We start from the raw sequence: 14,819 nt of genomic DNA on the forward strand, positions 1-14,819 counted from the left end.
TTGAGAAGTTCAATCAGGGCCCTCTTCTTTGCACCATCTCTGTCACTCTTTCTCCATAGATCTGAACAGCCAGCTACGTTTTCACCAATCCTAGAAACTGTACTCCACAGAGTTTTCCAATCACCCTGATAAACAGGGGAAGAAAACTGATGCTCTGCAAAGATATTATGCACGCTTAAGAATATGTGGACTCCCCAAAGATAAAGGAAAACGATGAAATAGAACCAAGAGTAAATGGAGCTAGTGTACAAACGAACCTTCACCCGTCAGCAATGTTTTAAAGTGCATTTCTTGGTGGAACCTTCCTACCGATTCCTTTAATTTATCCCACCAGACAGCATACCAAGAAGACCTAACAAGAAAAGTGTAAAGCATAAATGATGGAGACTTCAGCTTCCATATACTTCTAACAATGCATGCAGACAGGTACAGGATGCAAATGTATACCTGTCATTCAATTGTTCTGCATCTAAAGCACTAACTAGAACCTCGATCCTTATGTCAGATGCTCCATTCAAAAGATCCGGACATAGTAGAGGGAGAAATTGAGCTCGCTCCTTCGCTTGGTCTGGCCTAACAAGCATTACAGGGACCCGCAGCATGTCCTGCTCAAGAAAAAAGATGCCATTTAGAAAACTCTGAAATCAGGTTCTGTCATTTCAACTTAAGGCAACAGATATAACTTACAGTAAATTTCCCAATGAGCTTCTTGACCTTCTGCCTGGTTCTCTTAGTGGTCTCATTGGACAAATAATTATCTGGTCTCTCCCACCGACAAAGTTTTAGAACCTCCTTTAACTCAGCTTCAACATTTTTTCTATTCAACTCTAACTGCTCCATTACACTGGTAAGAGAAATTTAAATTGAGAACACTACTGTGACAAACCAATCTTGAAATGATAAACTCCAGACAGAACTGGAAAAGAGCTTACACAGGCAGGAACTGAATATAGAATCCAAAAATATTGTAGCAAATTTCCAACTTCCTCTTGTGTGAATCACTGTAAAAAAAAGGGCGAGTTAAAGCAAAAGACAAACACAGTTGAGTTAGAATTCAACTGTTAAAAACAGTGGAGGAGCAACCAACTGTGATAATGAAGCCCCTTTAAATCCTTCAAGAATAAAACCGACGAGGAATCAGGCGATTATTCATACAAAGCTAACCTTGAATATATTCCCAACGAGCTACCCAGACTTAATTGAAGAAGGAAGCAAAAGAGAAGTTGAAGACGTCTCTTAAATTCACCAACATTTGACGTTTCAATGAACTCCACCAAACTGCAACAAAGATATCTTTTAGATGACCAAAAACTTGCAAGAATGAATGTAATGTTGTGGTGCCCACCTTTCAGAAATGGACTCGTTTTCATGTGCTGAAATTTCAACACCATCTTTCTGAAACAGAACTGAAAACAGAGGAAGCCACAACTGCAACGAAAAAATAAGTGTTACCCTTAACAGTCCTTTTGTTCATAACAACAAATTTTTCTAACTATACCGACCTTCCTAGCGTTTAGTTCATACTGATCCTGAACTTCATCAAGCAGTGTAGGCCAACGCTCAAATTCCACCTTCTGCCAAGAGCTTGCGAGCGAAATAATTGGCTCCAAAAGATCTGTAGGATACAAAAAAGAAGAACACAATGTAACACCTAAGATTGGTATTACTGAGAGAGGCCATAATCAACCCATTGTACAAAGATTAAAATCCATACCAGAGATGGGCAATTTACATCCCTCTTCCTGTAACTTGTGAACCTTGCAGAGCAGAAATTGCAATCCTGAAAGAGCCTTCACAAACAATGGCAAACAAGAGCATAATGGTTCAGTTAATTAATGCTTATGATGAACCAACAAAATATGAGATCAAACAGTGACAGCAATGCCCAGCCATTGCATTAATACTTTCCATAACATTGTTACCACAGAGTTGCTTAGTTACGAACTGATACAGTATCTTTTATTACTGAATTGAGTATATAAATAAATAGTAATACCTTTGCCAGAGGAGTACTTGATGGAATATCCAAGAGCATCCGAAGTACATCAGAAAGCTTCTGAAGACCAGAATGGTCCTCCCGTTCTTGCAAGAGCGAATTAATTCTCCGTTGAAAAGCAGTGAGAAACTTGACCATTTTCCCCAACTCAGGACCATCGAAGTCCTATAAAAGACAGTCAGAACAAAAGCCGGACGTAAAAATAAGAGCAGATGAAATTCTTCAGGAAGTAAAAGCTTTGCAGACCTTATAAAAGTTATATTTACTGGCAGACTGATAGTTTGAAGTGAAGGTTTTTTTGTTCTCCAAGCAAAGACGAAGAAGGTGTTCTGGAACAAGTTTTGCATCCAAGCTCGATGTAAATAAACCCCTTAGCCCTGGAATCAAGATATAATCCAGTAACAAAATTAACAAAAGATGTTAACAACGTTAAACAATAAAGACAAATAGTTTCAATTGGTCACCTTTGATCATGTGGACTCCAAGTTCATAGGAATCAGTAAATGAATCCAGCCTTCTACTGTCAGTAATACATAATCTTCCAGACTGAATAGAATAAATTGTCGTGTCAGATACAATGGAATTATAACAGGACCTGATGCAACAATTGCAGATTTGAATATTGTTTCCAGTACCTTTTCAGAAAGATCACAGAAACCAAATAACTCGTTATGTGTGCTATATATATTATCCAGATGCTCCTGTATCAAGTTCCAGTCATCCTCCAAATTTTCCTCATCCTGGTCCATATGTGTCTGTGGAGGGCAAAACAAAAACATAAGCGATAAACAAGAGAATTTACAATTTTTAGTAGAACATAGGACTTAAGAGTTTACCATTTCTTTTATATCATCATCAGCCAGATACTCTTGCCACTCTGAGAAACTATCATTTGGGAAATATTTGCCAAGGGCAGATATATCTACTTCCATGACACTCTCAATTTTGAAGTCTCGGGAACGGAATTTGTACAGCCCAGAAAGATTATCAGCCTTTGTTTTTGATTGTAACTTCATCTCCATCCAAATTCTCGCCAATTCAAAATATATTTTATCCAGTAACTGCGAATCGAACTCTTGTGCCATTAGATAACTTATATTAACGTATTCAAATGCATATAAATAAGCAAATATTTTTACCTCAAAAGAAGCTTCATCCATTAGCCCAACGTTTGCAACAAATTGCAAAACACGAGCATGCAGGTTTTTATAAAGAGCAACTTTTAGTTGCAATTCAGATGCCTACAATAATCAACCAAAACATAAAGATTTTGACAATCTTTTCATTATGTGAACGGGAATCATAACTCTAAAATTGGAATTTATATGAAACATTACTTTTCTTGTATCTTCGGCACTTGAGACAGAGATCAGTTTGTGCAGCAAGCCAACATCCAAACCTAAGGACTTGGCACGAGAATCGGCACCATGAGAAAGGTGCAGAGGTGGCAAACATTCGATGTAGGTAGTTGAAGCTAAGGAGGACCCCCTCGGAAATTTCATTAAGGCATAAACAGTTTCCTGCCAGGCGGATGAAGTAATTAAATTTTACAACACGAAATGACAAATTCAAACATTTCTGAAAAAAAGAAGAGGTAAAGTACCATGACTGAGTCAACCATGTCTATGCCAAATTTGTTGAGAAGTTTTCCCAAGAGAGCCCCAGATACAAAGAGTGATAAACCCAATTTCATCTCATATACTGAAACTTGGATTGGCTGAGTTATATCAACATATTCGGAATAGTCACTGGACAGCCGATCAATAAAAGATGTTGCTGTCTCCTGCAGAATCCAAGGATTATAAATGAAGCCACTAAAATACAATTGATAGTCATGAGGGAATACAATTGACAGTCATGAGGAGAAACATACCTGCCAGTTGAAAACCTGCTCAACAGTCTGATTCCAATCAAGCATTTCAATTTCGTTGACGAGACTTATGGGACGTGTGAGAAATCCAGCAAACTCATCCAGCGCTCTTCTTAAATCCTGGTACTTTTTAGGATCAGACCGAAAAATAACCTGTTTCAGAAGGGGTAAAAAAGGTGAACATGGAGAAATGAGTTACGTCACATACTTAACACACAGCCAAGAGGGGAAAAAGGTACAGTAGCTGCTACATACCTTTCTTTGCAATCGTTTATGCTCAGTTTTGAGCTTATATAATGTACGTTCACTTTTTTCGTCATTGTTTTCAGAATAAAGTATTCCAGACAAATACTCGCATTCTCCCCGGACCTGGTAATAATTGATATAGGCCAATCAACAAAACAAACACAGACAATATGCAACTGCTATTGTGAATCTACATAATGCGAAAGAGCAACCACCTTGATGTTTAGCTCAAGCGATGAAATTTTCTCTTCTAGTTCTAACAGCTTGCAAGTTATCTTCATTGCGGGATCTATAACATCTAAGCTATTTAAAAGATGGAAGCGTAGTCCTCCAAGATAAAGCCACGCCAAGCCAAGATTGGAGTAGAATTCTACAAAAGTTGAGGGTAAAGCTGTAAAAAATACTTATAACAGTCGAGGAAGGTTTACCTTGTCAGGACTCAAACTATTATAGTTTATATATAAACTAAACATAACAGTTAATTTAGAAGAGATGCACTTGATGTAACCAAGGTTTTTTTGATCATTCAAAAAAAAAAAAAAGACTATATATAACAGTACCATTCGTTGCGCACTCAGAATAAAGATATTTAGCTAGTGGTCCGACAAATGAGTGAGTAACGGATTTTAATTTCTCATGGCTTGATGTGCCAATCAGTGAGATGAGAGACCGTATGCCATCCACCTGCACAAAAGAAAGAGAAGCGTAAACTGATGTAGATATGATCAAAAAGAACCTAAACTGTTGAGAAGATTCCAATCTTTTTTACAGGAAAGAGGAAAAGAAGAATTGAAGATATAACTTTTAGAATCATACCATGTTCTGCTTCTTCTCAATTGCAAAAAATGCAGACTTAATTGCCATATACATTTCTGGCTCAAATGACTTTTGGTGCGCATATATCATCTACAAAAGGTGAAATTAAGATTAAAAGATTGCACAGTAGGCAAAAAAAAAAAAAATAGACTAATCAAATTTATCACAATTTCAGTACCTGTTGGAAAAGGGAACGTGCTATTGGCATTAAAGAAGCAGGCATCTCCTGAGAGGGTTGTGAACTTTTCCATAGATGTCTTGAAGCAGAAAAAAGTTTCATTGATTGAACAGAGTAATCCTTAACAGAAAATACATTTTCCCTGCATAAAACATTAATAAAAAGGAGCTTTATCATATGGTTGATGGAACCACAGTTTCCATCATCTAACATTTTTAGTATTATCCTGGAGAGCAAGCATTGCAGTCTTGGTACAATGTATCAATGTGGCATATGAATGTTAGAAATATCAAACTGCAAGCAAAAGTATTCAACGTGTAACAAAACAAAATAAAGAGATCTCTTACAGAATCTGAGCAACAGTAGCTGTTTTCACAGGCTGAATCAGCATAGAAGGTGACAGAAACCGGCAGTTGTCAGTGTCTGAGATATTCTGTAGGCCCCAGGAACATTGAAAGAAAGATGTTATAAATTGAGCAATCTAAGTAATGTTGTGAATAGAAGTTATATAGTTTAGTATCTAATACCATGAGACCGATTTGACTATTTTTCCACAAAAAAGAATGCCACCAGTACCACATCTCGAGAACAAAACTTGTAATTTTAGCGTCCACTGCAACATAGCCAAAATTAATCAGCCAGTTCACCTAAGTACATAGAAAAATAATGGAATATCCAACTTTGCTTACCTCCTAGTTGAGAGGCACGTGCATCAATTGCCCACATGATTTTTTGATGAGCTACAAGAGTCTGTGGAGGCCTTGATGAGGATAAAGAATATTCGATACTCGGTTTAAGCAGTTTTCGAATGTCCACAAAATCCTTCAACTCAAAAAAGCAAGTCTTAAAGAGTAGTTTCACATACATGTTTTACCCACTAAATAACATAAGATTAAAAAAAAAAAAAAAGCAGATTCCAACTTCCACTAACCTGATGTTCAGTAGGTTGAGCCACCAAGAGGTGCTGAAGTGCACCAAGTAACTCTACATCTAAAGAACAACTTTCACTGCTAGCTATAAAACATATTTCCACCCAACTGCTGAAGCCAGACTTTGTAGCCACAATTTCAGGGCTAAAACCGCAGCAGCTGGCAGATTTATTTTCAGTATTCTCATTCTCACTGAAACACATTCTATCCTCAAGTCTTTTCTTCTCTAGTTTAAGCCTCTCCAAAAACGTCTGAAGATGATGATTAATTGTGAGTAGCAAATCGAGACATCTCATTAGTCATTACACATACCATAATAAAGAAAACAAACCTGGTAGATCTCATCAAGCTGAACAGCAGCTACATAATCTACATCATCTTCGTCAGCAATGTATGATGAAATGCAAAGACCTGCATATTTTGGACGACATAAGTAGAGAAATACAACAATATGAATCACATAACAATCAGACAATCAGAAAAAAGTGGGTTTCCTTTCAGCTTAGACTTTTAATAAATTTCTTAAGCTAGTTGTTCACAAATTCCAAAAGGATAACAAACAATCACTATTTCTCGGTATGCTATACAGTCAATGAATTCTAATTCAGTTTCATATAGTTCTACATTAAACCACAACAGTCAATTAAGCCTTGGTTGAAGACAACAATATATGTAGGGTTCAGAACATATTGATTTATCTAGGTTTTACTGTACCTGTATTAGAGAAGCTACGTAAAATGAAGCAAAAAAACATTAGGGATGATTACCTTCCAAGGCAAGCCGACATAATTCAGGGCCAGAAAATGCAATGCCTTGGGTAAGATGATTATCTGCCAACACGCAACAACTATCAGACAAGAGTTGAAGTTGTTTAACAAACCAAACGTGTAGTGCGAAACGTTTCAGATATCAGACCTTGTTCATCCGATTCTGATTTCAGTGGCCAAACTGTGTTGCAGAGCCGTAGAAATTCCTGCTGCTTATGGAACAACTCTGCAGATATAGGCAAAGAAGGATGCCCCCCATAAGCCCATAGCAAAGACTTTTCCGGGTGACCATGCAAGACTATATTGTTAATATTTTTGCTTTCCTCCTACAGAAGAAAGGCAATGATATTATTGAGCAACCTGTATGATAATTTTAGAAAAAGAAAATGGAATAAATGAAAGTTAGGCTTACCAGAACCACTTGAACTTCTTCAGGAAAAGAACTGTGCATCTTTTTTATAGCTTTTATCAGTGACCAAAAGGAAAACAATAGATGCTCATCTGAAGATGAGACCAAACCAGACCAAAAGAATGAATGTTTTTCAATAACTTCGGTGTACAACTGAATCAACACACTGAACGAAGGTGCTCCAACAATTTCGCGAAGAATTTTTTTCTCCAGTGCGCAAAGCGATTCCAAAAACCGAGAAAAGGGGGATACATGGGTGTGGTTGTTGTTGCTCTCTGCAAGCCACTGCTGATAGGAAAGCCGAAGTACGCCAATTGAGTTGAGAGACTCAAAAAGGGATTCACTGTAAGGCTTTGACTGGTCATTTGATGCAGCTACATCAATCAATTTGGAGGACAACATAGGAATTGGAACAGCATCTGGATCCAATTTGCAGAAGGATTTCAGATTTTTCCGACAACTAGATATATGCTTCCAAATAGGATGCTTAAACTCATCTTTCAACATATTGAGAAAACACAGCAAAAACGGACAGTATTGTTGTAGTCTAGAACCAAACCAACTAAACCATGCAAGATAGAGTTGAATATCCTCTTCGGTTGCCTGTTCTATTGTCCAGTAGGCAGCAAATAATAGCATTTTTGTGGGCAAATCATCTTCAAATTTTGCTGCATTCGGTGCACAGCTTGACCCAATTAAAGCTTTAGGAAACAAGACTTTTTTTAACCTCCAAGAATCAATCGTATAAATAATTCTTGGTTCCTCAGCAGCCAACTTCATATCTCTCAATTTGACATTGTAGCTTATTTTAGACAGATGTGATGCATACTGAGCTCCTAAGAACTCCAGATACATGCAATTCTGTCTAACTGTTGTTTCTCTCGAGTACCATGTCAAGTCTCTCAAGTTGAAAGGCTTTGGCCATCCTCCAGGCAGGCACAGACCCCCACCAATAAATGAATCAAGCTCAGAATGTTCAACATCTGACAAATATGTATCACGCACAAAATCAACAACTTCCTTTCCATCACCTACCCCAAGCGAGGAGAGATAGATGTGTTCCCAACTAAGCTGTAAGCTCCACAGAAGTTGATTGCCATTCATGAGCAACAGTTGGAAGAGGTGAACCCACTGTTCAAGCTCAAGATATGTTATCCGTACACCAAATGTTTGACCATTTACCCATGCATGAACATGTGCTTTCGCCATGGAAGTAACCAGCTTATAACCTGGTATACCTGACAGAGCAAGAAACCTTTCCACACCTTTCAATACAAGCTCTTCACAGTTTGATCCTTCCTCATTGAGCTGCCAATGTGGCCCCATCATGAATACCTCAACGCCTCTATTCCTCATTGCTCTTGATACTTCCCCAAATTTTGGATTTACAGACAGGAACAAACGAAAGTTTGGGTGCGGAACAACAGTGACAGGTTCACCATTAATAATCCCACATTCATTTATAGTGATCGATCCACACGGTTCCACCAAAGAGTTGATCCTATCGAGTACCTGAAATTTAAGTTAATGATGGATATTAGCTACAAGGGAAATGAACGAAATGTTTCCAACTGGTAACAAATTTTGCATTCAAACCCATGCGAGATTATAATATTACCGTCGGATTGCAGAGATTAGCATTTTTGAGGACAACCCACTCTCCTTTCTCTATTGCTTTTATCAGCATTCCTGTCACCCATTCAAACTTTGTAGACTGCTTTTTCACATGAGTTTGCAGCTGCAATATCGTCTTCAAGATTTGGTCCAGATACTTTTTTGACCTACTAACGTGTAAAACACCTTCCTCCAAGACCTGTTGCAGATTTTTTACAATGTCTTCTAATTCAGAGAGTGTTTTAGAATCGTTCAAGAAGAATGAAGGGTTCTCCACGAGAGAGGAATCAATCTTGTTTAAATAGGAAAGCCAACTCGAAACTAAGGTACTCCTATTGTTCAAAAGGGCATCCTGAGAAGACTGTGATAACAAACTGTTATACTCATCGACAAGATGTTCAACTCTAGTAACCACCAATCTGAAATTACGGAAGGCATTGTACTGCTCAAAGCATCCGAGTAGATCAGAGCTGTCAGTCGCAGACGAAAGATTTATTTCATTAAGAGGAAATCCTGTTAACTGAGCCAATATTCTGATTACCGAAGTCTTTCCAGATGACGATGGTCCAACTAGGATGCACAGCCATTGATTCTGCACACAATGTGCAACAGCTTCCAGATTTTGACGGATTTCAGGCAGAATCTTCAACTTCTCACCGGCAATATTAGACTGAGTCAAATTTCGTTTAATGGCAGCAGTTCCAACAACTAAGTACCCAGGATTTAGCTGAACCCGAGGATAGGGATTTATAGAAGGGTTTTTATCAAAAATAGCCTTGTAGATACTCAGAACTTCTTTACGGTCGGTTGCAGTACGCATTCTTTGAACATACAGAACATTGAGAAAGCTTTCAACTTCTAAGTCATGTATTGCCTCTGGAACGACACGATAACTCAAATTAGTCTTAAGCAACTGTCACCTGGAAAATGCTATTATGAAAATTTTATATGAATCTAGCTACTACCTTGCATAAACTGGCATGATCTGATCACATCGCGTAGATTGAATTCCCATGGTGAGCCATCCTGACCAAACTTTCGATGTAGCATAGTACCATCATGTAACTGTCTGTTAAGAGCAATAAACTTTGAAAGCAATGGACTAGGAATAGATGGGTAAAGTGAGCGACAGATGAAGAGGTAGTCATCTTCCACTAACTCGTCCACATAAACCTGAAAACATTTGAGGCGGATTAGATGAAATTTTCATTTGAAAATATAATAAAAATTAGACATCATGAATTCATGAGCATCCATGACCATAAAGCGAACAGTGGAGCATACTTTTGTAAATCGGTTAAGGAAAGACTTGGGAAGACCTTTCCTGCCACCACCTTGAGAAGAAGGATTCTGACATGCAAAAACTCTAAATGTTGGAGGGCATTCAAATGTACAGCCAAGTTCTGGGATGAAGACTTGAGCACGATGATCCAAAATCGCATTCAAACCCTGGAAAGATATATATTCTTAATAACACTTACCAGAATAAAAAATGTGGAAAGGTAACAGAATTTAACATGTTCTACCGCAAGAAAAGTTTTACTGAAATATATTTAGTGGCTTGTTGCTCACCTCTAGAACAGATTGTGGGGCAAGGTTCAGTTCATCTAACAAAACCCAAGAGCCTTCTTTTAGAGCCTGTAGAAATTACATAATTAAGGGTCTGCAATTTTTAAACTGATACTTTAACATCAAATAATCTTTAACCTGCAAGAGAATTCCATCAGACCACGCAAACTTCATGTCCTCATCGCTTTCAACAGGTAAATCTGATCCCAGCAAATCCATCATGTCAGTCTGCATCAGAAGAACCGAAGTTATAGTACCCAACAGACGCCCAACAGACGAAGTAGCATACACAGTATTGATGCATGGTGAAGAAATCGAACCTGCTCCGATAGATTTATGCGCACAACCTTGTGGCCAGAATATTTTCCCAACGCCAATATCAAACTTGTTTTTCCAACACCAGGGCTACCTTCTAATAAAACTGCAACAGTAAAATACTCCAATATTAAAGCCAAACATCGATCTCCAATAACTACCATGATAACCAAATTTAATGAGACATACTTGGTTTTGACAGCTGCATTGCACGCAATACTCTCAAGACATTCCTGTGGGTGGTTGGTGCTAAAAACTCGAAACCACCAATCTCAGGATTTTCATCACCTGACCAGGTAAGTTGTAGGTTCCAAACAAAATATCATAAATGTCTATAATCATGTTTGCTATACTTCGACAATATAGACATAACCTTTGCTAACCTTTGCTAATAAAAAAAGGATCAATGCCAAACATGTCCTCATGTCGAACACTATTACTTTCTTCACAAATTGTTTTGGTATCACCCCAGCCATATAGCTCCATTCGTGAAAGCTCCAAAGGGAGTGTATCGCTACCAAAAAACTGAACCAGAAAATTCAAGTGAACGAGCATCACTATTAATTGGAGAACTAAACACAGTATAAGTAACACGGTTTAAGAATTTAAAAATGCTAAGAAAACGTTTTTGACCTATAGCAGAACAGAACTGCTTTACTAGAATATTTTTTTACACTGATGAGGGAAAAGAGAATTCCTAGCTCCCACCATTTCATAAATATACGGAAGACATGCTAGATAATAAAACCAAATAATGAAAACCTCTGAGAGTTAAAAAGAGTAATACTTTAAAAACACATGGCTAGAAATGTTGATTCTAACCAAAAAAAAACAGAATTCAAAATAACCCACTAGAAAAATCTTGGCGAGTTGTGTTTCCAAAACACAACATAAGTGAAGCGACACATTGTGATATCAAGATGGAATTTACCTGAAGTTGTTGTAAAAGAAAAGCGAAGCATTTTTCTCTCAGATCTTGACCATCTCTTCCAGAAAAACCAGTTCCTGAAAACATAAAATAAAAAATAGGTGAACAAATCCACTCGGGGTAAAAAGAATATAGATGCATTACCACTCTAACTCAGTTAATGAACATGAAATCCCAATAAAGTTGAATACCCTAAAATCAGTAAATCCAACGACATATTCAGCCAATCAAGATGGAATACCAATATATTCGAATACCCAAATTCAGCAGAGCACATACCAAAACAAGTACATAACATTGTTTGTATGTACAAGTATTCCCGTCATTGGCATGAGTTTAGATTACAAAGATCTATATCGCAAACGACCTAGGTAGGCCTATTTAAACATATTCCAGTGTACTTATATTCATTACATCAAAGATAACTGTAGATGACAAAGGCATTTGATAGAGCAATCAATCTAAGAAGCAGTGTTTTAACGGAACACCAGGCAATAATCATCTTTCTGTAGGGATGTGAGGGATTCACTATAGCCTAAGCTAGAATTAAACACCCAGCCACAGATATCAATGACTAATCATATTGACAAATTCAAAAGTCATTGTTCATACAAAGATGCAATCAAATAAACAGAAAGCTCCCCAGAGCAGATAAAACTTGGCTACAGAAGGGAAGAATAAGAGTTGAGTAAGTGAGTATAGCAATCAATCTTCACAAATATAATTTAGAATTTGGGAAAGACCTACCAAGACTTAGACCATCAAGTAACACTAGAAATGCTCCATGAAGAATAGCATATGCTGGTCCTATACTCTCATTTATCATGTTGACAAACGCAACCCAGGAGAGGAGATCTCTGACAGTAAGAGTTCTCCCAGTCTGCAACCTGTTGAACCACTGTAGCAAAGAAAACTAAACTGAATCTATGTACAAAACATTTAATACAGTATAATTAAATAATATCACGTATATTGACAAGATTATAAATGATAATTACACAGCGCAATTTGTGCCTGACGAGAGAAGAAAGAGATGTATGGAGTAATCAAAAGCAAAGCAATCAAATTGTTTTCCAACAGCACAAATATGTGGTCGTGTTCATGTTGGTTAACCTCAAACCATTTCTTACTTTTAGGGTTACAGAATTTAAGGAGTAAAAGGATAGGGAAACTACCTCCCAGAAGTTGATAATGGGATCTACAATATTAGATTCCTTGGAACCGGAAAGGCTACGAAACAAGAATATCAGGAATTAGCAACAAGATAACTATTGACAAGTATCCTTTTGAGCAATTCAAGGAGAACACATACCAAGAAAAGGCAATACTTCTGAGCTCCTCAGTGTCTGTAATAGGAGGGACCCATATCTCAGTAAAACGATTGCGAAGGGCAGGTGACAATTCCTTCTTTCCATAATCACCACCCGGGTTCATGGTGGCAAGAACAAAAAATTGTTCATGAGCTACAACGTCCTCCAAGACGGGACCACCTTTCTCAGCTAAGGACTACAAAGATAAAGTGAAAATAATAATAAGATATGAGAGAAAAATTAGACAGACATAACAAATTCTACGAAGAGAAAGAAAACCAGCGTGTAGAGCTGATGAAAATGATAAGGAGTGGCTAGCTGATGGACATGAAGGCAGTGAACTAATACTCACCAATTTCCTGTCTGTCTCCAACACACTATTCATTCTTTCTAATACACTGTCATCAGCCAAAGATATCTCATCCACAAGAACGATATTTCCAGCTCTCATCGCTTCGACAAGGGGCCCATCTTGCCAAACAAAAATTGAACGCCACTTTTGAGACAGCATCACCATATTGTTCCTTATCTTCTCAAGAACATCAACATCCTGTGGTGTGACGGCCGCTCCTATGACTGAATCATTTTTGTATATCTCCAGAGCTGCCTCTATTGATTTGATCAACAATTCAGCTCCACTAATATCTGCACAAATACCCTGTACATGACATGTTCAAGAAAATATAGTATCAACGTTAAAAGAAAGACGGGTGAAATACCAACATCAATGGTGGGTATTAGGATACTAACAATATTTTGGCCAGAAGGCGCCAATGCCTGAGAGAGCTCCAACTGTTTGACTTGATTCTCGTATTCAGTGACTAATTTTGATCTGTCTCTCACAGGAAAGAATCCCTAAGAAAGAGGGTGACATTAGAAATTGTAAATGAAAGAAGTAACAGTGCAGCATTGAAGTTCGGAAATATAAGATGAAAAAAAGATAAGCCTACACCAAGGAAATCAGATGTTTCTGTGTATTGATGACAGTTAAGAATGTGCAATCTTTTCTTCTTTAAGTCGCTTAGTATTTGGCAGATTGTTGTTTTGCCTCCTCCAGTGTCACCAACAAGAAGTACAGGCTCGTGCAGTTCATAAGAACGGTTGATGAGAAAAAATAGTCTCCGCATACTTCGAGTCCATGTGAATTTCCTGTTTTGTCTATATAAAAATTGAAAATAATAGCACCATAAAATTTAAATCAGACTGTTCAAGGATTAAACAAACAAGCTCGAAAAAAATGATTCAATTATAGAAAAATTAGGAGGGGAAAGGAATTTACATGGAATCCAAACTTGGAAGCTCCTGGGGTAAGACAACAAAGGCAAAAAACAAAAAATACAGAAACCATTATTTATATCAGAATAATGTAAGAAATAGCAAAACTTTGTACTGATTGAGCAAAACTTTGTAAAACTTAATAATAATGCAGTAAGACCAACAGCTTCCTACAAAAATAATCTACAGAATGAAGGTAAGTGGCTCTATATGTGTAAAACAACAGATCAAGAACAAGCAATTTTCATGAAACAGGCAGTTCACAATTGATATATAAAGTTAAAAGACCTACAATATAAACAAATTTCAGGAAACCTAAAATGAACTAGTTCCAAGAAGAAAAGACAACTTAGCTAGANGTAAGACAACAAAGGCAAAAAAACAAAAAATACAGAAACCATTATTATTTTTTTGACAATCAATCACCATTATTTATATCAGAATAATGTAAGAAATAGCAAAACTTTGTACTGATTGAGTAATAGTAAAACTTAATAGTAATGCAGTAAGACCAACAGCTTCCTACAAAAATAATCTATCAGAATGAAGGTAGTGGCTCTATAAGTGTAAAACAACAGATCAAAACAAGCAATTTTC

At 37.3% G+C, this 14,819-nt stretch overlaps 1 protein-coding gene across 1 annotated transcript in view; it reads right to left on the reverse strand.

Annotated features, from left to right (window-relative positions):
• The window catches only part of LOC104701315 (midasin-like), a 28,166-nt gene that overhangs the window by 6,694 nt on the left and 6,653 nt on the right, over positions 1 to 14,819 (reverse strand). The window contains exons 18-63 of the mRNA XM_010416967.2: positions 14,227 to 14,249; positions 13,898 to 14,105; positions 13,698 to 13,802; positions 13,300 to 13,605; positions 12,950 to 13,143; positions 12,813 to 12,867; positions 12,385 to 12,535; positions 11,641 to 11,714; positions 11,093 to 11,234; positions 10,899 to 10,997; positions 10,715 to 10,815; positions 10,533 to 10,622; positions 10,398 to 10,463; positions 10,110 to 10,274; positions 9,791 to 9,998; positions 8,830 to 9,701; positions 7,215 to 8,723; positions 6,951 to 7,128; positions 6,803 to 6,865; positions 6,367 to 6,446; positions 6,038 to 6,286; positions 5,796 to 5,928; positions 5,634 to 5,719; positions 5,454 to 5,539; positions 5,107 to 5,248; positions 4,929 to 5,018; positions 4,673 to 4,796; positions 4,328 to 4,482; positions 4,122 to 4,235; positions 3,870 to 4,019; positions 3,600 to 3,779; positions 3,334 to 3,516; positions 3,136 to 3,237; positions 2,833 to 3,057; positions 2,632 to 2,751; positions 2,461 to 2,542; positions 2,243 to 2,373; positions 1,997 to 2,161; positions 1,715 to 1,790; positions 1,503 to 1,615; positions 1,346 to 1,428; positions 1,165 to 1,278; positions 933 to 1,001; positions 688 to 844; positions 448 to 605; positions 258 to 352 (exon numbers count right to left, since the gene is read on the reverse strand). Of these exons, the coding sequence (XP_010415269.1) occupies positions 258 to 352; positions 448 to 605; positions 688 to 844; positions 933 to 1,001; positions 1,165 to 1,278; positions 1,346 to 1,428; positions 1,503 to 1,615; positions 1,715 to 1,790; positions 1,997 to 2,161; positions 2,243 to 2,373; positions 2,461 to 2,542; positions 2,632 to 2,751; positions 2,833 to 3,057; positions 3,136 to 3,237; positions 3,334 to 3,516; positions 3,600 to 3,779; positions 3,870 to 4,019; positions 4,122 to 4,235; positions 4,328 to 4,482; positions 4,673 to 4,796; positions 4,929 to 5,018; positions 5,107 to 5,248; positions 5,454 to 5,539; positions 5,634 to 5,719; positions 5,796 to 5,928; positions 6,038 to 6,286; positions 6,367 to 6,446; positions 6,803 to 6,865; positions 6,951 to 7,128; positions 7,215 to 8,723; positions 8,830 to 9,701; positions 9,791 to 9,998; positions 10,110 to 10,274; positions 10,398 to 10,463; positions 10,533 to 10,622; positions 10,715 to 10,815; positions 10,899 to 10,997; positions 11,093 to 11,234; positions 11,641 to 11,714; positions 12,385 to 12,535; positions 12,813 to 12,867; positions 12,950 to 13,143; positions 13,300 to 13,605; positions 13,698 to 13,802; positions 13,898 to 14,105; positions 14,227 to 14,249 (8,071 nt within the window). The remainder of the gene's footprint in view (positions 1 to 257; positions 353 to 447; positions 606 to 687; positions 845 to 932; positions 1,002 to 1,164; positions 1,279 to 1,345; positions 1,429 to 1,502; positions 1,616 to 1,714; positions 1,791 to 1,996; positions 2,162 to 2,242; positions 2,374 to 2,460; positions 2,543 to 2,631; positions 2,752 to 2,832; positions 3,058 to 3,135; positions 3,238 to 3,333; positions 3,517 to 3,599; positions 3,780 to 3,869; positions 4,020 to 4,121; positions 4,236 to 4,327; positions 4,483 to 4,672; positions 4,797 to 4,928; positions 5,019 to 5,106; positions 5,249 to 5,453; positions 5,540 to 5,633; positions 5,720 to 5,795; positions 5,929 to 6,037; positions 6,287 to 6,366; positions 6,447 to 6,802; positions 6,866 to 6,950; positions 7,129 to 7,214; positions 8,724 to 8,829; positions 9,702 to 9,790; positions 9,999 to 10,109; positions 10,275 to 10,397; positions 10,464 to 10,532; positions 10,623 to 10,714; positions 10,816 to 10,898; positions 10,998 to 11,092; positions 11,235 to 11,640; positions 11,715 to 12,384; positions 12,536 to 12,812; positions 12,868 to 12,949; positions 13,144 to 13,299; positions 13,606 to 13,697; positions 13,803 to 13,897; positions 14,106 to 14,226; positions 14,250 to 14,819) is intronic.

Source organism: Camelina sativa, chromosome 7 (genome assembly GCF_000633955.1).
Source record: "Camelina sativa cultivar DH55 chromosome 7, Cs, whole genome shotgun sequence".
NCBI classification, from domain to species: Eukaryota; Viridiplantae; Streptophyta; class Magnoliopsida; order Brassicales; family Brassicaceae; genus Camelina; species Camelina sativa.